At 40.8% G+C, this 21,791-nt stretch overlaps 1 protein-coding gene across 1 annotated transcript in view; it reads right to left on the reverse strand.

The window, feature by feature from the left end:
• ubxn4 (UBX domain protein 4) overlaps positions 1-21,791 on the reverse strand; it is a 58,000-nt gene that overhangs the window by 28,284 nt on the left and 7,925 nt on the right. Inside the window, exons 2-7 of the mRNA XM_060827840.1 lie at positions 12,199-12,301; positions 12,046-12,074; positions 10,422-10,540; positions 8,731-8,911; positions 4,613-4,739; positions 1,872-1,926 (exon numbers count right to left, since the gene is read on the reverse strand). Of these exons, the coding sequence (XP_060683823.1) occupies positions 1,872-1,926; positions 4,613-4,739; positions 8,731-8,911; positions 10,422-10,540; positions 12,046-12,074; positions 12,199-12,301 (614 nt within the window). The remainder of the gene's footprint in view (positions 1-1,871; positions 1,927-4,612; positions 4,740-8,730; positions 8,912-10,421; positions 10,541-12,045; positions 12,075-12,198; positions 12,302-21,791) is intronic.

A 21,791-nucleotide genomic window follows, 5' to 3' on the forward strand; every position in this document is an offset into this window, starting at 1 on the left:
ATAATGCCGTCAGGAGCATGGCCTTGGCAGATCCAAATTAGGTGCCAGCCATTGCTGACTAGATGCTGCTTGATAACACTGTTGATGTCACCTTCCATCACTTGATTGATGATCAATAGTCTGATGGGGCTCTAATTGGCCAGGTTGGATTTGTTCTACTTTCTGTATACAGAACATATCTGTGCAATTAGACCATAAGATTTAGGAGCACAATTCGGCCATTCCACCCATTGAGTCTGCCCCGTGAGTACATCATAGCCGATATGTTTTTCTATCCCATTCTCTGTCTTCTCCCCTTACCAATCAAGAACCTATCTATTCCTGACCTAAATACACTGAATAACTTGGCTTCACAGCCTTCTGCGATAACAAGTTCCGCAGATTGACTATTTTCTGGCTGAAGGAATTCCTCCTCCTCTCAGCTCTGTACGGTCATCCTTTCACTCTGGGACTGTGCCCTTGGGTCCTTTTCTCTCCTCCTAGTGAAACATCTTTTCCACGTCCACTCTATCCAGGCCTCTCAGTGTTCTCTAACTTTCAAATCAGATCACCTTGCCCCATCCTTCTTAACTCCATCGTGTACATCAACAGCTCCTCATATGATAAGCCCCAGGGTCATTCTTCTAAACCTCCTCAGCACCCATCCAATGCGAGCACATCCTTCCTTATAAATGTGGCCCAAAACAGCTCTCAATATTCCAATGTGGTCTGGCCAGAGCCTTATACAGTCTCAGCAGTATATTTCAGCTCTTGTATTCTACCCGTCTTGAAGTTTATGCTAACATTGCACGGTGCACTAACTGCATGTTCACCTTTTCCAAATTGGTCAGGTAGCTGCCAGGATTGCAACTATACTGGAAGAGCTTGGCCAGAGGTGCAGCAAGTTCAGAAGCAGAAGTCTTCAGTGCTATTGCTGGAATGTTGAGAGGTTCCAAAGCCTTTCGGGTATCCATGCTTCCAACTATTTCTTGATATCATGTGGAGTGATTCAAATTGGCTGACAATTAGTATCTGTAATGCTTGAGACTTATTGGAGGAGGTCGAGATTGATCATTCACTTGGCATTTCTGGCTGAAGACTGCTGCTAATGCTTCAGCCTTATCTTTTGCATTTATATGTGGGACAATATATTTGGGGAGCCTCCTCAGTGAATTGTTCAACTGTCCACGACCATTCAAGACTGGGTGTACCAGGACTGCATAACTTAGATTAGATCTAGCATTTGCTGCTTATGCTCTTTGGCATACAAGTTGTCCTGATTGGTAGTTTCAACCTGGTGAAGCTTCATTTTTAGGAATGTCTGATGCTCCTTCTGCACACTCCATTGAACTAGATTTTTTTTCCTGAATAACCTTCATGAGCCAGATGGGTTTTTCCAACAATTGACAATTTTTCATGTTCATCTATAGATTCTCAATTCCAAAACATATTTAATTGAATTCAAATCCAACCATCTGCCGTGTCGGGATTCAAACCCAGGTAACCAGAACATTAGTTGAGCTCCTGGATTAACAGCCCAGTGATAATACCATTAGGCCATTGTCTCCTCTTAATTTGTGCGATTGCTTCATTTTACCGCATGCTGCTTGCCATGCAAATAATCTTCCACTGCAGCTTCACCAGGCTGACAACTCATTTTAGGTATGCCTGGTATTGTTCTTGCCATGCCCTCTTATACTCTTCATTGAGCCATCATTGGTCTCTTGCCTCGATGGTCATGATGGAGTGGGGATATATACATTTGAATTCACTTTCTCTAAGTTCAAAGCCACAGCATCTGGAATACTAATCCATTAACGCTATTCAAATACAAAAATATCCTTAAACTGTATGCTTAAGGAAGAAAAAAAACCATAAATTGCAATGTTTACCGTTAACTCATCCTCTTTTTTCTGTTCTCTCCGCTCTTCTAGTTTCTTAGTGAGCCTAGATGTCAATAATAAGATGGAAAGCAGATTAAAAACCAGAACTGGCATATATCGCTGACACTGACCACATGAAAACTGCTTAAAGAATTTCAGCAGATTCCAGATTTAGCCATTTTATAATCATCTTAATTTGGTATCATCTTAATGTGCTTTTTTTACTGAAAAGGTGAAAAAATATATTGATGACAGCAGTGCAGTTGATGTGGCTTACATGCAAGGCCTTTGACAAGGTCTCGCATGGAAGCTGGTCCAAAAGCTAAGAGACCATGGGCTCTGAGGCAAGTTGACAAACCAGATCCAAAACCGTTAACAAATAGGAGTCAAAGGATAATGCTAGAAGGTTAGTTTTGTGTTTGAATTGATTTAGCATTATAGTCCCATGTACTCAAATGAGTACACTGAAAAGTTTATAGCCAACCCTTACAGCACCATTTAGGTCCAAAGACACCTAGGTACAGCTTCTTCAGTTACAAGATTTGGAAGCCTGTAACCATCGTTCTACCATAGGGACTGGTGCTGGGACCATTGTTATTTCTTATGTACAATAACGACTTGGATGTGAATGTAGAAGGTATATTCATTAAGTTTGCAGACAACAAAAAATGGCATTGTTGATAGTAAGGATATAGTCACAGGCTACAATCTGATATTCATCAGCTATAAACTGGGTACAACAATGACAGGTGGAATTTAATCCTGATAAGTGACAGATGATGCATTTGGGAAAGTCTAATAAGGGAAAGATTTACACAATGAACGGTAGGTCCCTAGGGAGTACCGAGGAGCAAAGGTACTGTAGTGTTCAAGTCCATAGATCCCCGAGGGTGGCAGTGCGGATAGACAGGGTGGTGAAGGAGTTTTTTTTTAAGAATGCTTACCTTCATTAGTTGGGCTGTAGAATATAGAAACAGGGAAGTTTTGTTGCAACTTTATAAAACATTGGTTAGGCCACAAATGAAATAGATTGTGTAGTTCTAGTTGCAATACTATTAGAAGGATGTGACTGCACTGGAGAGGCTGCAGAGGAAACTCACTAGGATGCGGCCCAAGATGAAAAGTTTTTGTCATGAGGAGAGACAGGATAGGCTGGGCTTGTTTCCCTTGGAGCAGTGGTGGCTGAGGGTGAATCTAATTGAAATACACAAAACTACAAGAGGTGTAGATACAGTTGATCATGAGAATCTCTTTTCCTTGTCTAAGTTCAAGGTGAGAAATAAGTGCTTTAGAGGGAATAGAAGAGGGTGGTGGAAATATGGAACATGCTGCCTGAGAGTGTGATGGAGGCAGGCACTCTTGCAACATTTGAGAAGCAGCTGGGTGAATACTTATAATGACAGGTCACAGCTGGCTATGGACCAAGTGCTGGTAAATGGGATTAGTATAGTTGGCATTTGTTCATTAGCATAGACATGGTGGGCTGAAGAAGAAAGTGAGGACTGCAGATGCTGGAGACCAGAGTTGAAAAATGTGATGCTGAAAAACACAGCAGGCCAGGCAGTATCCGAGGAGCAGGAGAATTGACGTTTCGGGTATAATTCCTGAAGGAAGGCTTATGCCCGAAACGTCGATTCTCCTGCTCCTCGGATGCTGCCTGGCCAACATGGTGGGCTGAAGGGCCTGTTTCCCTTTATATAACTATGACATTATGACCTATAGCATCTAATAATGGAGCAAGAAGGAAACAGCCAATTGGATTGAAAAACAACAGAGTAATTAAAATAAAGTGCGCTCATGTCATTTTACTGAACACAAAATAAGGAATGGTAAGGTCGTGGGGAGTGCTCCTGAACAACGACCTTGGAGTGTAGATCCATAGTTCCTTCAAAGTGGTGTCTCACACAGATAGGATAGAATGCGGCATTTGGTATGCTTACCTTTATTGCTCAGGATATTGATCAGACCACTTTTGGAGTAGTGTGCGCAATTCTGGTCTCCCTCCTATGGGAAGGATGTTGTGAAACTGGAAAGGGTTCAGAAAAGATTTACAAGGATGTTGCCAGGGTTGGAGGATTTGAGCTCTACGGAGTGGTCGAATAGGCCAGGGCTATTTTACTTGGAGTATTAGAGGCTGAGGGGTGACCTTACAGAGGTTTATAAGGTCATGAGGGGCATGGAAAGAAGAAAGAGACAAGGAATTTTTCCTGGGGTGGTGGAGTACAGAACTCGAGGGCATAGGTTGAGGGTGAGAGGGGCAAGATATAAATGAGACCGAAGGGGTAACTTTTCCACGCAAAGGGTGATGCAGATGTGGAATGGGCTGCCAGAGGAAGTGGTGAAGGCACGTACAATTGCAACATGTAAAAGACATCTGGATGGTTATATGAATAGGAATGGTTTGGAGGGATATCGCCCAAGAGCTGGCAGGAGGGACTAGATTAGGTTGGGATATCTGGTCAGCATGGACGAGTTGGACTAAAGAGTGTTTCTGTGCTATACATTTTCATAACTGACTGGGGTCAGGAAAAGCTTGACTGGGCCCAGAAAGAGCTTGACTCAAAATATAAGAATTAAACTTCTGAGGTTCAACTAATTGTACAATTATGAAAAATAAAAACAAGTCCAGGCAGTAAGAATATTCCAAATGCTTATTTCACATTAAGAATCCACTAATAAAACATTATCAAAATAAATACTTTAGGACATTTTCAAGTGACTTGCAGTTCAGACAGGTTAGTTGGAAATACCTTTCAACTCTGACATTAAGATCTTCTTCGGTTTGAGAAGGAACAGAATATTCATCAACACAGTATCTTCCAGGCGAGTCAGCATGATCGGAATGGTCTGAACATGCAGACATTTTAGAAGGTGATTCTGGGAAAGCAGTATAAACAAATGGAGAAATTTATCTTCAAACATTAGTAATTGCACTAAATATTGTATAACCAAGTTTGCAACTTGAATTGTTTTTAAAATGATTTTTCCTTGCACCAGATTCTCCCAAGACTCTCATTTACTGAGGTCTTGAAATCTTAAGAACTTCACAGTACATCCTTCTCCTTTACAAGTGTAATACACGTAAGTTGTTTTTAAGAGCCTTGCAAAAAGAAAATGCCGTTTATGTACAAGATCACATAGGAAGTGTTCACAGACTAAATCTCAGTTGACATGAAACCATAACTGGTCTCACCTGAATTCACAACAGCTACTGGACAGGGATCAACTGCAAAAAAGATTCATCAGTTCTACAAACCAAAATATATGCAGGCCAGTTCTAATTTCTCTGGAATAGTCCTTCCAGGATTTGCTAAGTTAAAGCAAAGTGAGGATCAAATTCATGTGCTTTACAAAATATGTTATGTAAAGAAGTCCCTTTGGTTTTAATAATATGGCCAGCACTGCCAGAATCTACAAATCTTGACACCAATGTTATCATAAACTGGATAATTTCACGTTTCACAGTTTTTGAAAATCCAATTTCCTTCTCCAAGCACCAAATTTTAAGGTTCTCCACATTCATAGTTCTTACCGGTGATTCACGATGATCAATGATAAGACAGTCAAAACTAACCAATGATCAAAAGTATGCCATCACATACTTCCACAGTAATGTTTTTTAAAAACGCAGGCAACTTTGGGTCATTCTTTCTACAAAATTACATCTCAGATATGCTTTTGCTGTAAGAATTCTGGCCCCACATAATCATAAAAGGGCACACGTCAATCTTCTGCCCCAGCAGGAAGCATCCTGTGATGAAACTGAATGTGGACTCAAGGAGAAAATTAGTCCAGTCCTGTGGTATTGCTTGTAGTGGAGAGCTGCTATCTGATTGACAGTTCTTGGTTGGGGAATAAAATTTCTGGTGCTGATAGGCACTTAACTGACTCTTTTATAGAGTCAGAGAGATGTACAGCACGAAAATAGACCTTTTAGTCCAACTCATCCATATCAACCAGATGTTTTAATTTAATCTAGTCCCATTTGCCAGCACTTGGCCCATAAACCTATCCAGAAGCCTTTTATATGTTGTAATTGTACTAGCCTCTGCCACTTCCTCTGGCAGCTCATCCATACATGCACCATGAAAACTTGGCATGAAATTTGCCCCTTAGGTCCCTTTTCAATCTTTCTCGTATCATCCTCAACATAACTGCAAATTAATTTTAAGCAATACGTTGTTAAAAAATTAGGAAGACAGTAGATAAACTAAATAATCCTCTTATCCTAGCATTGCTCCCTATTACACCAATAATCGACAGTTACTGCACAAGTAAATCCAGTGCTTTATAAAGAGAATGTTTGTCTCATGGATCACAAGAGATAATCTGATAACATCAATACAGCTAAGATTTCAATTTTTAATCATAACAGAACACTTCCCAGAGTCAACATGACTTTATTAAAAGGGAAAGCATATGGACCAAACTCCTTGAATTCTCTGCCATGGTTAACTCTGGATGAAGGATAACTGGTCGATGTATTATACTTAAATTTCCAGAAGGAATGTGATAAGGAGCAACATCGTAGGTTACTGCAGAAAATAAAATGTTCATAGCATAATATGCAGCACATTGACATGGATAAAAGAGTGGATGCTTACAAGAAGCAGAGTAATGGTGAAATGTTTTTTTTTGGGCTGGCAAAAGCAACATGTGGTGTACCACAGGGATCAATGCTTAGACCTCAGCTCTTTAAAATTTACATAAAAGAAAGAAGGGACGGAAGGTATGGTTGCCAAATTTGCTTATGACAAAGATAGGTAGGGAAGTAAGTTGTGAAGAGGGCACAACGTTACAAAAAATATCAATTGTTTCAGTGAGTGGGCAACAATTAAACAAATGGTGCAAAACACAAGAAATTAAATTGTCCACCTTGGTAGAAACAGCAAAACAGATGTACGTTGTCCATATGGTGAGAGATCAGAGTTCTAAGATGCATAGGAATCTGAGTGCCTAACTGTGTGAATTTCAAATGGTTAGTTTGTAAGTACAGTAAATTAGACAAGTTAATAGAATGCAATCATTTATCGTGAGCGAAGATGAAGACAAAAGTAGAAGTTTATGTTTCAGTTATACAGGAAGTGGCGAGGCCATATCTAGAGCACAGTATACAGTACTCGCACCTCTTAAGGATAAATCTAAGTATCACTGGAGGCAGTTCAGAGAACGTTTACTGGTTTAACTGGAATGGGTGGACTGTCTTTTGAAGATGGGACAGGCTGGAGTTTAAATGAGTAAGAAGCAGCTTGATTGAAAGCTAAAAATCTTGAGTGATTTTAACAGGTTAAATGTCATGAAGATGTTTTTCTTATGGCAGAATCTAGAAGGTGACTGATTAAAAATCAGAAGTCACTATTTAAATCAGAGACTAAAGTGAAATTTATTCTCTCACAGGGTCATGACCATTTGGGACTATTTTCTTGAAAGAGTGGAGAAAGTAGAATCCTTCACTATTTTTAAGTTAGAGGTAGGGACGGCATGGTGGCTCAGTGGTTAGCACTGCTACATCACAGCGCCAGGGACCTGGGCTCAATTCCATCCTCAGGCAACTGTCTGTGTGGAGATTGCACATTCTCTCACTGTCTGCATGGGTTTCCTCAGAGTGCTCTGGTTTCATCCCAGAGCACAAAAGATATGCAGGTTAGGTGAATTGGCCATGCTAAATTGCCCCATAGTTTTCAGGGATGTACAGGCTTATTTAGGGGAAATGCATAGTAATAGGGTAGGGGAATAGGTCTGGGTGGGATACTCTTCAGAGGGTCGGTGTGGATTTGCTGGGCCAAATAGCCTGTTTCCACACTGTAGGGATTCTATAATTCAGGAGAGATCCTTTTTAAGTCAGGGTTGAAAATAGGTAGGCAGGAAGGCAGATTTGAGGTAACAATCGGTCATGATTGTGTTGCATGGGGAGAGATTTGGATGGGAGCTGAATGGCCTACATTTACCAGTGAGCCACGGTTGAGATAATAGAACTAAATCAAAATGGCATGTGATTATAACCAATTCAATATGGCTGCTACACATGCTCTCACACAGCCAGGGATATCACCCCTATCCATGATAGGGCTGCAGGAAGCGTCTGCAAATGATGTCCCTACATTCCATTCTTCATTAGGGTAATGAGGTAGAGGACATTGGGGCAAGAAGTCTTGAGATTGGAGGGGGGGGGCACACAGGGTAGCAGCTACAATCCTACCTAATACCAGGGAGTTTGACTTGGAGACAGATCATTAGAATTATTTTTAAGGGAGACTTTCCAAACAAATTTTAAACACCACTTCTTGAACTCCCAAATCATTAAGTTCATTTTGAGTAATTAAAAAAACAAATCAAACCATTTTTACAAAATGATAAAGTCATTTTACTAACTGACTTGTGTATCCTTTTGAAAATGCATATTAGTGTTCAAAGTTTTCATATCCTAATACAGGCAGACAATCCTTTATCTGAAAAGCTTCAAAATCCGAAGTCTTTTGTGTGAAGTTTTTTTCTCATTAACAAAGTTGTTTGGCGTGCAGTTAATCCAACTCTACATCCACTCGACCAACGTCACTCAAATGTGACGTGGGGACGTGACCCAGCACTGGCAGACTTCAATTCTGTTTCAGGGCCCGAAGTACTCTCAGGTGCACCTGGTGTTCAGTCAGATTTTTCTTAAATTTCACCGTTAAACTGTCACTTATTCAGAAATCCAAAAAAATTCAAGTTTCGAAAACCAGTTGGTCCCGAGGGTTTCAGATAGAGGATTATGTACCTGTACTTGCATTATTTTCCTAGTGCAATACAATTTTGTTTTACTACCAGTGCCAATAGGTATACAAAGTAGTCAACAAGTGGGTATTATTTGTTTGCAGAATTCATTTACCTCTGGATCTTACTTGGGGGCCTGTTGCTGCCAACGTTTCAGTTGTTTTCAAATCAGATACTTGTGGCTCATTTTGGTGAGTAATTCCTGAAGCTTCACTTGTTGAAGCCTGGCTTTGACCTACATGGTTTTCCTGGTTGTCACCTGCTGCTGCTGCTGCTACATTCTTTTGTCTATGCATCTAACAAAAAGCAAAATAAATATATATGAACTCACTATGAGATAAATCCATTGAATCCTCAATGTTAACAGATAAAAAAAATCTGAAAAATATTGAAGTAATCCAAAATAGACAAGCTTAGGCAGCAGCTACCAAACAGTGGAATTTGAATGAATGAAGCTAAATGCCTAGAGATCATGTGCAGAATAGCAGTATTTGGCTCATGTATAAAAATAATGCAGGTGTCACACCTTCCTCTTAAACAATCTTCTTCTTTCCCTATGTCATATGGTCTAACGTCCATTCCTGAAACCTGGACCATAGTATAGATCGATATTTCAGGGCTGTGCTGAGTGCTGCACTACTCGAGGTGTTGCCTTTTCAATGAGGCCGAGTCAGTGCTCTTAGGTAGTCATTAAAGATGTCATGTCACTATTCAAGTAAAAGCAAGGGCATGGCTAGCCAACATTTCTCTCTCAATCTAGATGACATCAGGTTATTTGGCCATTATCTTTCTGCTGCTTGTGATATCCTGATGTGCTGGTTCATTTTTGTAACTTATGATAGTGATTACCTTCCAAGATGACATTCATTGGCTAAGAAATGCTTCAGGGAATTCTTAGGTCATGAAAACCACTACATTAAACTAAGTGATGTCTTTCCTTCTTAAAGTTAACACAATACACTAGATATAACTAAAATTATACAGAATTACAAATCACGTAAGATTAACTTTTCACATATAAGCACTTGATATAATGTATTGAAGCTACAAAGTCACAGTGCACACTGAGTGAGAATAAGGAGCAGACTCTACCCAAGACAGCCAAAACTTCAGTAGCATAGCTCATTACAAATTATTTAAAAATTCAGACAAGTTTTCAACCAGGCATAAAACAATTTTTGAGCTTCTTACAAGATGAAATACTAACATAATTATGCTGTGATGAATTGAGTTTCTAAAATATATAGTAATTAAAGCTGAGTGTATGAATCTTTGTTAAAGTATAGTTTTTAAAACAACTTCTGAGACTGGAAACTGCATACTCATTACTGGTTTAAAACAGGAGCAAATAAAAATCTGAGTGCATTCCATTTTATCAGTAATTCAGTTCTTTAAATGACGACACTAGGTTTGCAAGAAGGAAATTCTGGTTTCCGAACAGTCACACTCGTTCATTAGTTTGCTAGCATAGTGATTAAAGAATTGTACACAAAGCTCAAGTCCTGACCACATAAAAATGGATAGAATTTCACATTTTTTGAAGGATTTATACAGTTAAAAACTTCCCAATGTTTCAATTTCAAATAGATGAATCACAGGAAGCCAAGGGAATTCCCAAAATGGAACAAGACAAACATTTAATCGCTGTATCTCTATACTTATTAGGAATTTGGTGATGATCAGTAGTCCCAGTTTGCTAGTATTATTAAACGACTTGGTCAAGTTTCAGGATTCAAACATGAAAAACAAATACAACAATACCAAGAAACGTCATCACTGCATAAAAGGACAATTCAAATTGCTTACTTCATTAACTTTCTGAATTCGAGAAACTAGTTCCACTGCAGTCACACTTCCAGCAATAACTTCCAATGGGATTCCATTGTCTCCTATAAAAAAGCTTGATGGAATGCACACCACAGGATCTGGATGTTATTAATTTAGGCTATTATACAGAGAATGTGTGATAAGTTGGACAACACGTATTGCTCTTGAGATTTTTTTTGTCAACCATTCTAGGTAACAGTTTCAGAAGCTTCAGTTTTGAAAGATTTGCAAAATTATAATACTTGCACTAAATTACTTGCAACAAAATGTATCATTGACAAACAGCTGCTGTCGATTTTCATGCCCGATAAAGCAAGTATTTTGTCCACAATGTAAATCCAATTCTCCTTACAAAGCAAACAGCTGCATGAAAAAGCCAATGTCTGTAGCATAAATCTAAAATCTCTCCGAATGGAATTAATTCCTCTAGTAGTTCTGAAGTGTGTGAACAATGTGTCCTTTCCTAACATGAAAGGAACAAACTGATTTAATTCAGAATCCATCATGAGGAGCATCTGAAGAAAATGGAAAAAATCATTTACATGAATGCAAAAAAAATTCTGTTTTAATTAATTTCATTCTTCATCTTAAAATTCACCTTTTCAATTAAAAAAAAATATATTTTTGGTCCCTTCTTTCAACATCACGACTGGGTCTTTTTCACTTATCACAATAACTCAACAATGTACTGACTTGATCTTCTTAATTTCCCAGTTTTAATTCAATAACATGAAAGCCTTTTCTAGGAATCTCTGGTAAAGGCTCATTAACTTTGCAGTCAGCTATCTTTAGTAAATCAATGTTTGGAATACTTTCCTCTGCCCTTTGCTCAGGCCAGCTGAAAAAGCAGAGTCCAGCTTACACTCACTATAAAGCACTAAAGCTCAAAAACAAAACACAAAAGTTACTACATTTACAAATATCCAATGGCTTTATCATGACTTACTGTATTTTTTCTAAAATTTCTAATTAGAGCAAACAGTTCCTTTGAATCCTACAAGGCAAAGGCCCAAGAATAAACCTTGCACAAGGTTCAAGTTTAGGCTCATTAAATGGATTGAAGTGATCAACAGATGTAATAGTCTGTAGTTAGACAGAAACTATATTCCACAGCTCCTCAAAATACATAACATTTTGTAATTAAAACAAAAATAATTGTCATTTTATAAATATTAAAAATAAATGAAAACCACACTCCAGACTGCCGGCATTTCTTTTTAAAACTGATGTTGAATAGGGTACAGTACGTGGCTATATTGGACTAAGTAAAGAGAACCTCCTGTTTTCAGGGAGGGGGAGGGGGGAGGGGGATTGGCACTTCGTGGGACTTAATTTTCATCTGTATAGGCATCTCACTATCATTGTTTCAAGGTGATTTCAGGGTGTCATTTTTGTATACAGAGCATGCAGTGAATGCAAACCATTCTTTTCTGTGTTGTAGTTGGCGTCTCCATGTTATCATATGGAGTCCACTCACTGGTATTAACATATTTTTGGACAGCAACTCCAAATGGACATCTTTGAATTACCATACCACAAAACAAAGACTGCTTTAATGCATAGTACACTTCAAGAACAGCTTCATTAAACAATAAAAGGATACAGATTTGAGCAAACTGCACACATGTTTCACTGTAGGAAAAAGTAACAAATACTTTTATCAACTATTACAATGGCAATTACTTCTGTGAAAACATTAAATAAAAAAATCATAAGCAGCATCCGCGACTAATCAACCTACAATTGAGACACTTGCCTTTTAGCATCTATTTTAATAGCAACAAAAGAGTTTACAGTTGCATCTACTACTTCTTCAGCCTCCCAACTTGCAGCCATCCGTGCTGACTGTTCATCATCCCCTAAAAATAACCAGCATTCAAAATATATTAGTGATGTTCTGTGAAACACATGCAATCTACATTCATCTTCAAATCATATCAATTATTCTATACTATAATTTTTACAAATTACTTTAGACAATTTGGTCATTACGGCAAGGTCAGCATTTGGTGCCCATCCATAATTGATGACAAATCACCAACTTGAACCACTACAATCTATGTGTTAATTATGATGTTATGGAAACGCCTATTTATGGTGGACTTGAATGGCATATTAGATCAATATTTTGCACTATTTATGCATTTTTGGAAGATCTGCAACTAAATGCATCTAAAATTAATAAACCTGCAATCTCTTCCAGAAAATCAGTAAGTAAATTTGATTGCTATTAATATTTTCTTTCATTTGGTCCTCGAGGACTCTTGTAAGGACCATTTCTGGAACTTGAAAGTCTGAGAAACATATCAAAGATAAATAAAAAGTGGAGAAACTTTAAAATATACAAACATATCTTTAGAAAGAGGATCTTAAACAAAGTGCTGTAACAATCATTTTCAAAGAAAGAAAAATATTTTAAATCCAAATATTTTTCCTTTTGATACAAGTTTTGCCCATGTATTTCCAGAATTTTCTGCTTTGGTTTACTAATATTAAAAGCTAGTTTTCCTTATTTGTGCAACAGACTGAAAACAGACATTGAAATCCTGATGTTAAATATGTGCGAACAGCAACATAAACATATATCAAGTATCTTGATGATTCATGAGCAAATGAGGGGCTGCCTTTACACAATGATCAGGCACCAAAAGATTACCATGAACAACTGAACAGCATTTTTATAAAAGCATGCCCCTGCCTTCACCTTTGCTGATTTGCATTGCCCATAATGGGTTTCGCACATGAACAGCCTGGAAACAGACCCTTCAGTCCAACTCATCCATGCCAACCAGACAGTAAATTAGTCTCACCCCATTTGTCAGCATTTGGCCTTCCCATTCATATACCAGTCCAGATGCCTTTTAAAATACTGTAATTGTACCCAGCCTCACCACTTCCTCTGGCAGCTCATTCCATACATGCAGCACCCTCTTCATGAAAAGTTGCCAGTCAGGTCCTTTTCAAGTCTTTCACTTTAAAACCTCTGCCCTCTAGTTTGGGACTTCCCTACCATGGGAGAAATACCTTGGCTATTCACTTATCCATATCCCACATGATTTTATAAACCTCTACAAGGTCACCCCTCAGCCTCTGACGCTCCAGGGAAAATAGCCCCAACCTAGTCAGCCTCATCCTGTAGATTAAACTGCAGCAACATCCTTGTAACGTTTTTCTGCACCCTTTCAAGTTTAACGTATCTTTCCTATAGGAGGGAGACCAGAATTACATACAGAATTACCAGAATTAGTGGCCTAACCAATGTACTGTAAAGCTGTAACATGACATCCCAACTCCTACACTCAACACACTGATCAATAAAGGCAAGCATATGAAACGCCTTCTTCACTATCCTATCTAACTTCAACTCCACTTTCAAGGACTTATCAACCTGCACTCCAAAATCTTTGTTCAGCAACACTCTCCAGGACCCTACGAGAAAGTGCACAAATCCTATTGTGATTTGCCTTAGAAGTCTTTGGAAAAATAACAAAGCTGACCAAGGAAATACTATGGATATTAAGGAAGTGTTTGATAAATGGCACTTAAGCATTGTTAACAAAGCTGGGGCTCACAAGAGTCACCAGCTTGGATATAAATTGGCTGAACAAAAACACAGCAAGTTGCTGAATTCTCTCTTGTTGAAGGTGTTTTCTAAGAAACAGGACATATAATAAATGATTTCGACACTGGAATAATGAGTGGAATTTCAACATTTTCTAAAGATACCAAAATTGGAGGAGTCACAAAGAATGAAGATGATTCCAATCAACAGCATGGCATAACGGCGGCCTGAGGATAAAATGGCGCCGGGGAGACATGGGAAGGAAAAGCGCCGAGGGAGAGCGGTCTGTGTTAACATGTCCCGTTCCAGAGGGTCATGGTCATTGGGAGCTGGATGTGTAGAGGGAGAGATTCCGCTTGGGCCTCTTCCCAGTGAGGTATCTTGTCGGTGAGACATTACTGTTTATTTAATGTTCCCTCCTTCCTCTCGCCCAGCCAGAGGGTGTGTGTTTAAAACTGGAGGATACTGTAAATTGGTGAGCAGCTGGTGAAGGGAGTGGGATGGCTGATCACTGCGACGATGAGGATGGCACCATTTTATATCAGGCCAGAACCGCTCCAGACCAGGAGGATCACCGGTGACTGAGCAAAGGAAGAGAACTTGGACAGGTGAAGAGAGCGTGTGTTTGGGATTCTCTTCCTTAAACGACGATCGAAACTAATTCAATTGTTAAATTTAAATCTGAAATAAACATTTTTTTAAAAATTAATTCAAGGGCTATGAGGGGGCATGCGCTCAAGGCTAGCAAATGCAGTGAGGCCTCAAACCAGCCACCATCTTATCGAGATGCTCAACATGTTCGAGGGGCTGAATGGCCTCCTCTTGTTCCTATGAAACTTAATTACAAATTTAAGAGAACTCTTCAGTAGAATCGAATGGTAATGAATTAATAAGATTGGATAATCTATTGCAAGGCAGGGCTGGTTCTGCTGAAACAGCTGGGGTGGGGCTGTGTGTTTCTCAGCTTACAGTTACTGCTGATTGAGTCTCCAATATGGCATTGTACATTGCTCACAGAAAAGGACAACACAGGAAGAGACCCTTCGGCCCACCATTTTGTGCTGAACATGACCCCAAATTAAATGAATACCTTATGCATGCCCCCTAGTTTTAGACATTTCAATTCTGGGGAAAATATTCCAACTGTCAAGCCTATCTATGCATCTCATGATTTTATAGACTTCTATCCAGTCTCTCCTCAGCCTCTGCTGCTCCAGAGAAACCAAGCCAAGCTTTCTGAGACCTTTTTGAGGGAACATCCTGGTGAACTTCTTCTGCACTCTCTCCAAATGCGCCACATCCTTTCTATAATGTGGTGACCAGAACTGAATGCAGAATCTTAAGTACGGCCAAAGAGTCAGAGAGGTGTACAGCACAGAGGCAGACCCTTTGGTCCGGCTCGTCTGTGCTGACCAGATGTACTGACCCGGTCTGGTCCCGCCTGTTGGCGCCCGGCCTGTATCCGTGCGGGCCTTTCCTATTCATAGCCCATCCAGATGCCTTTTGGCCTCCACCACTTCCTCTGGCGGTCCGTTCCATACATGCACCACCATCTGCCCCTTAGGTTTCTTTTATGTCTTTGCCTTCTCACCCTAAACCTGTGCTCTCAATTTCTGGGCTCCCCCACCCCGGCGAAGAGACTTTGCTGATTTGACCTATCCATGTCTCTCTCGATTGTATAGGCCTCTGTAAAGTCACTCCTCAGTCTGTCGAACATCTTACTGAAGGGCATATAGATCATGTCCACCGCTCTGCCCTCATCAATCCTCTTTGTTACTTCTTCAAAAAACTCAATCAAGTCTGTGAGACATGATTTCCCACGCACAAAGTCATGTTAACTATCTGTAGTCAGCCCTTGCCTTTCCAAATACATGTACATCCTATCCCTCAGGGTTCCCTCCAACAAAATGCCTACCATTGAAGTTAGCCTCACTAGTCTATACTTACCTGACTTGTCCTTACTATCTTTTGAAAATAGTGGCAACACGTTAGCCAACCTCCAGTCTTCCAGCACCTGTGACTATCAATGATACATGTATCTCAGCAAAAGGCCCAGCAATCGCATCATTAGCTCCCCACAGAGTTCTAGGGTACACCTCATCAGGTCTTGGGGAGTTATTCACGTTTATGCATAATCAATGTCTTATAAAGCTGCAACACGACATCCTCACTCTTGTATTCAAATCTCCGACCAATAAAAGTGTACCTTAAGTTTTCTTCACCATCTTATCTACTTGTATGACCACTTTGAGTGAAGTATGAACATGACTCCCAAGATCCCTCTGCCCATCAATGAAGTTCAGAGTCCTGCCATTAACTGGATACTCTACCTTAACATTTGATCGCCCAAAGTGCAGTACCTCACACTTACTTGGATTAGCTGGATTAAACTCCATGTGCCATTTCTCCACCCACATCTGCAACTGATTACAATCATGCTATATCCTGTGAGAACCTTCTACATTATCCACAGCTCCATTGATCTTTGTTGTCTGTAAATTTGCTAACCTACCCATCCACATTTTCATCCAAGTTATTTGCATATGTCAGGAACAGCAGATTCCCAGTACAGAGCCCTGCAGAACACCACTAGTCATGGATCTCCAGTCTGAAAAACACTTTTCCACCACTCCCCTCTGCCTTCAATGAGCAAACTGATTCTGAATCCACGTGGCCAAGTCACCGGGGATTCTGTGAATCTTAATCTTCTGCATGTGCCTATCATGAAGACCTTGTCGAAAGCCTTTCCATGTCGACAACATCCACTGCTCTACCCTCATCAACCACCTTTGTCCTCTGCTCTAAAGATTTAACTAAGTTTGTAAGACATGACCTGCCCTGCACAAAGTCATGAATACTGTCCCTAATTAGGCCATGCTTTCCCGAATGTGTATAAATCCTACCCATATGAATTATTTTCAATAGCATCCCAACCACCAATGTGAGACTCACTGATCTATAATTTCCTGAATAATCCCAATTATCCCTCTATTCGCCAGTTCTCTGGGACCTGTCTAGTGGCTAGCGAGTATACAAAGGTCTTGATCCAGGTCCAAGCAATCTCCTCTCTTGACTCTTTCAATACCTGTGGTACATACAATCGGACCCTGAAGAATTAACCACTTTAATACACTTCGAGATCCAACACCACTTCTTTCTTTATCTAAAAATGCCCTTGCATAATAGCATGCTCCACATGAATCTCCTTATCCTCCATAACCTTCTCCTGTGTGAATACTGACACAAAGTACTCAGTTCAGGTCTCACCCATATCCTCTGCCTCCAAGCATAAATTCCCTCCTTTATTCATGAGTGGTCTTACCTTCTCCCTACTTATCCTTTTGTTTTTAATATGTGTATAGACCACTTTACGATCCTCTTTAAGCCTAAATGCCAAGGTCATTTCATGGCCCCTGCTTGAGTACTTTAATGTTTCCTTCATATTAGTCATCAAAGACTAAGGGGTGATCATATGGAGGTTTGTAGAACAGTGAGGGGCATGGATTGGGTAGATGGACGGGGTGTCTTCTCTGGCGTGGGGGAGTCCAGAACTAGTAGATGTGGGTTTCGGGTGAGAGGGGGGAGACCTAAGGGGCATCTTTTTCACGTAGAGAGTGGTGTGTGCCTGGTGTGGGCTGCCGAGGAAAGCGCTGGAGGCTAGTATGATTGCATCCTTTAAAATACGGATGGGTATATGAGTGGGAGGGGTGGGGGGGATGTGGGCCGGGTGCTTGCAGGTGGGGCCGGATTGGGTTGGGGTGTCTGGTCGGTGTGGACGAGTTGGACCAGAGGATCTGTTTCCGTGCTGTATATCTCTGACACCATGACTCAAAGTCGTGATCATTGTTTACAAAATGCTCTTTTTGCACATGAATATGCAATGAATGGAAGGACGTCAAGGGCAGGCAAAAGGAATTAGTTTAATTTGGCATCAGGTTTGGCACAACATGAATGACTGAGATGTGCAGATATAGGGACAGTGTTGCAATGATATCCAAGTCGAACTGAATGCTCTCTCACACGAACATGCACACACCCTATAAGTAACCCTTTGCTGGTCTTTCTCTGTATCATACACATATTCTCACACACAAATCTTGAATACTCTCCTGTCTGCTGGGCACAAACACTCCCCACTGACCTTTCATAATCCATCCACCTTCTCTCCAACACTCTCGTGATCCCTCTATTCACTCTGCATATTTGAGGGAGGGGTTATGCTCATGTTGCTCACTCTGTTTTGATCTGTCCTTCCAGTGGAGTTCGATTTCATTTCTCTGTCGGTCTCTCTCTGAGCCTATTGCTGAGATAACCACGTCTACGTTCAATAGCATTTGGGTGATTGTATGATTTGCTGTTGACGCAATGGCTTACAGATCAATAACCAACAGAAAATTGATCAAGATCATACCCATTTTATTAAAACAATTTGTCAGAGCAAATCAGTTAGTGTGTATGTGAATGTTACTAACTAAGAGTCAAAAAAAACCTGCAGATGCTGGAATTCAAGATGGACAAGCGGAAGACTGGAGGCATCTGCTGGTGGAGAGGTCAGTGTTTCCCATATGACCCTTCTTCGGGCCTGGGGGGAGCTGTGGGAAAAGAGGGGATGGGGGTGGTGTTGGGGTGGAGGGCTTTGGGTGGTGAGAGCGGTAGGGTGGTGATAGGTGAACACATGAAGAGGGTATGGCTCGTTGGTCGATGGGAGGATTGAAGCTGGTTGGAAGTAAGGGTCGGTCAGGGGAATGGAAGGGAGGAGGAGGGGCTGGAAAAGGAGTCGGGGACGAGAAGGGAAGTTATGTGAAATTGAAAAACTCAATGTTGAGACCTCCAAAGGTTGCCCAAGTGAAAGATGAGGTATTGTTTCTCCAATCTGTTGTCTGATTCACTGTGGACGTGCAGAGGGATTTTGCAGTCCATGTACATAGATCCTTGAAAGTTGCCACCCAGGTGGATAGTGCTGTTATGAAGGTGTGTTAGATTTCATGCGTAGAGGGATTGAGTTCCGGAGCCGCAATATCATGCTGCAACTACACAAAACACTGGTGCGGCCACACTTGGAATATTGTGTATAGTTCTGGTCGCCATATTTCAGGAAGGATGTGGAATCATTGGAAAAGGTGCAGAGGAGATTTACTAGGATGTTGCCTGGTCTGGAGGGAAGGTCTTACGAGGAAAAACTGAGAGACTTGAACCTGTTCTCATTGGCAAGAAGGCGGTAAGGGGGGATTTGATAGAGACATACAAGATGATCAGAGGATTAGATAGGGTAGACAGTGAAAGCCTTTTTTCCTAGGATGATGTCAGCATGTACAAGGAGTCATAACTAAAAATTGAGTGGTGATAGATTTAGGAGAGATATCAGAGCAAGTTCTTTACACAGAGAGCGGTAAGGGCATGGAATGCCTTGCCAGCTAATGTAGTCAACTCAGCCACATTAGGGAGATTGCAACAATCCTTAGATAAGCACATGGATGATTTTGGGATAGTGTAGGGGGATGAGCTGAGAATAGTTCACAGGTCGGTGCAACATCGAGGACCGAAGGGCCTGTTCTGCGCTGTAGTGTTCTATGTTAACGGCCAAACAAGTGGCAAATAGAGGACAGAGGTGTGAAGCATTTTAGCTGAAAGTATTGGGATTGCAATATCTCATGCACAATTCTAAAGTATGTGGAGGACAGGGGGACCTTTGGAGTGGATGTACATTGATCCTTGAAGATGGTAGGGCACACAGTGTGGCTAGTACATTGTACTTGTACAAAACCAGTTAAGTAATTCTGAACATTCATACAGTTCTGGTTAGGTCACATCTAGAGTACTCTCTCCCTTTCTGGTCAGCACACTTTAGCAAGGATATGAAAACACACAAAGGAGCATTTTTACACAGCAAATGAACTGGAAGAAACATCTCAGACCTCAAGGGTAATCATCTCTGAATTACTCCTAGTGCCACATGGTAGTGAAAATACAAATAGGAAGGTAAGGTGTTCGAATGCGTGCCTAAGAAGTTGGTGCAGGGGACAGAGACTAAAGTGTTTGAATCACTGAGATCTCTTCTGGGGCATAGGTATGCTGTACAAGAGATGAAGGTTGAATTGGAAGGCAACCGATATCCTGGAGGGGAGATTTGATAGAGCTATTTGGGCGGGGCGGAGGGGTAGTGTGGAGGGTGCAGGGGGGTTTAAACTAATCTGGCACAGGGGTGGGACCCTAAACAACAGTGAGAGAAAAGTAAAAGACACCAAGTTTAAGAGACAAGGCAAGCAAGATCACGAGAGAAGGAACAAATGAAGCTTGATGAGTTAAACTGTAGTTATTTCAATGTAAGAGACAGGACAGGCAAGGCAGATGAACTCAAGGCATGAATGGGAACATGGGACTGCCATATCATATATATTTCCGAAACATGGCTGATGAAGCATCAAAGGGGAGGTGAGAGAGGAGGGGGAGTGGTGCTTTTGATTTGGGCAAACATCACAACAGTATTTAGAGATTATATTCTTTGGAATTGTCCAGTGAACCTGTAGAGGTGTAAATGAGAAATAAGAAGGGGTGATCATTTTGATGGGATTGTACTCTCAGCTCCCCAGTAGTCAGGAGATTGAGGAACAAATATGAAGGGAACTTGCACATAGCTGTAAAAATAGTAGATTTGTAATATTAGGGGATTTTAACTTTCCAAACATAGACTGGCACTGCAACGGTGTTAAGGGCTTGCATGGAGAGGAATTTGCTAAGTGTTTTGGAACTTGTAGAGGTTTATAAAATCACGAAGGACATGCATGGTGAAGGGGAAAATTTTAAAAGGGACCTAAGGGGCAACTCTTTCATGCAGAGTGAGTATGGAATGAGCTGCCACTGGAAGTGGTGTACGCTGGCACAATTACAACATTTAAAAAGCATTTTGATGGGTATATTAATAGGAAGCATTAGAGGGATATGGGCCAAATGCTGGCAACTATGACAAGATTTATATATCGGATATCTGGCTGGCATGGATGAATTGGACCAAAGGGTCTATACCAATGTTGTATATCTCTAGGACTCAAGAGTTTTCTTGGAAACAATCAATGTGTAGATGGGCCTATTAGAGAAGGGGCAAAACTCTACCTTCTCTTGAGGGGAAAAAAAAAGGCAGGATGAGTGACTGACATGTTAGTGGGGGGCACTTTGGGACCAGTGAACAGAACTATTTTAAAACTAAAAGAATTATGGAAGAAATTATATCAAAGAACATAGAAAGTTATGGCACACAAATAGACCTTTTGGCCCTCCACGCCTGCACAAATCCATATCCTCTTTCTAAACCTGTTGCTTCTTATCTATGAGAATCCATATCCCTCTGCTCCCTGCCCATTCATGTATCTGTCTAGATACATCTTAAATGACACTATCCTGCCCGCCTCTACCACCTCCACTGGCAATACATTCCAGGCACCCATCATCCTCTCCGTACATATTTCCCTTAAAGTTTTTTCCCTCTCACATTGAACTCGTGACCCTTACTAATTGAGTCTCCTACTCTGGGAATAAGCTTTTTGCTATCCTCCCTGTTTCAGGTCATGATTCAGGTCCCCCCTCAATCTGTCTTTCTAATGAACTACTCAAGCTGTCTTGATAGCAAGCATCCTCCATACCAGGCAACATCCTGGCAAGCCTCCTCTGCACCCTGTCCAAAGGATCCACATCCTTTTGGTAATGTAGTGACCAGAACTGTACGCAGTGTGCCAAAAGTGGCTGAACTAAAGATCAATACAACTGGAACATGACCTGCCAATTCTTGCACT

Source organism: Hemiscyllium ocellatum, chromosome 7 (assembly GCF_020745735.1).
Source record: "Hemiscyllium ocellatum isolate sHemOce1 chromosome 7, sHemOce1.pat.X.cur, whole genome shotgun sequence".
Taxonomy (NCBI): Eukaryota; Metazoa; Chordata; class Chondrichthyes; order Orectolobiformes; family Hemiscylliidae; genus Hemiscyllium; species Hemiscyllium ocellatum.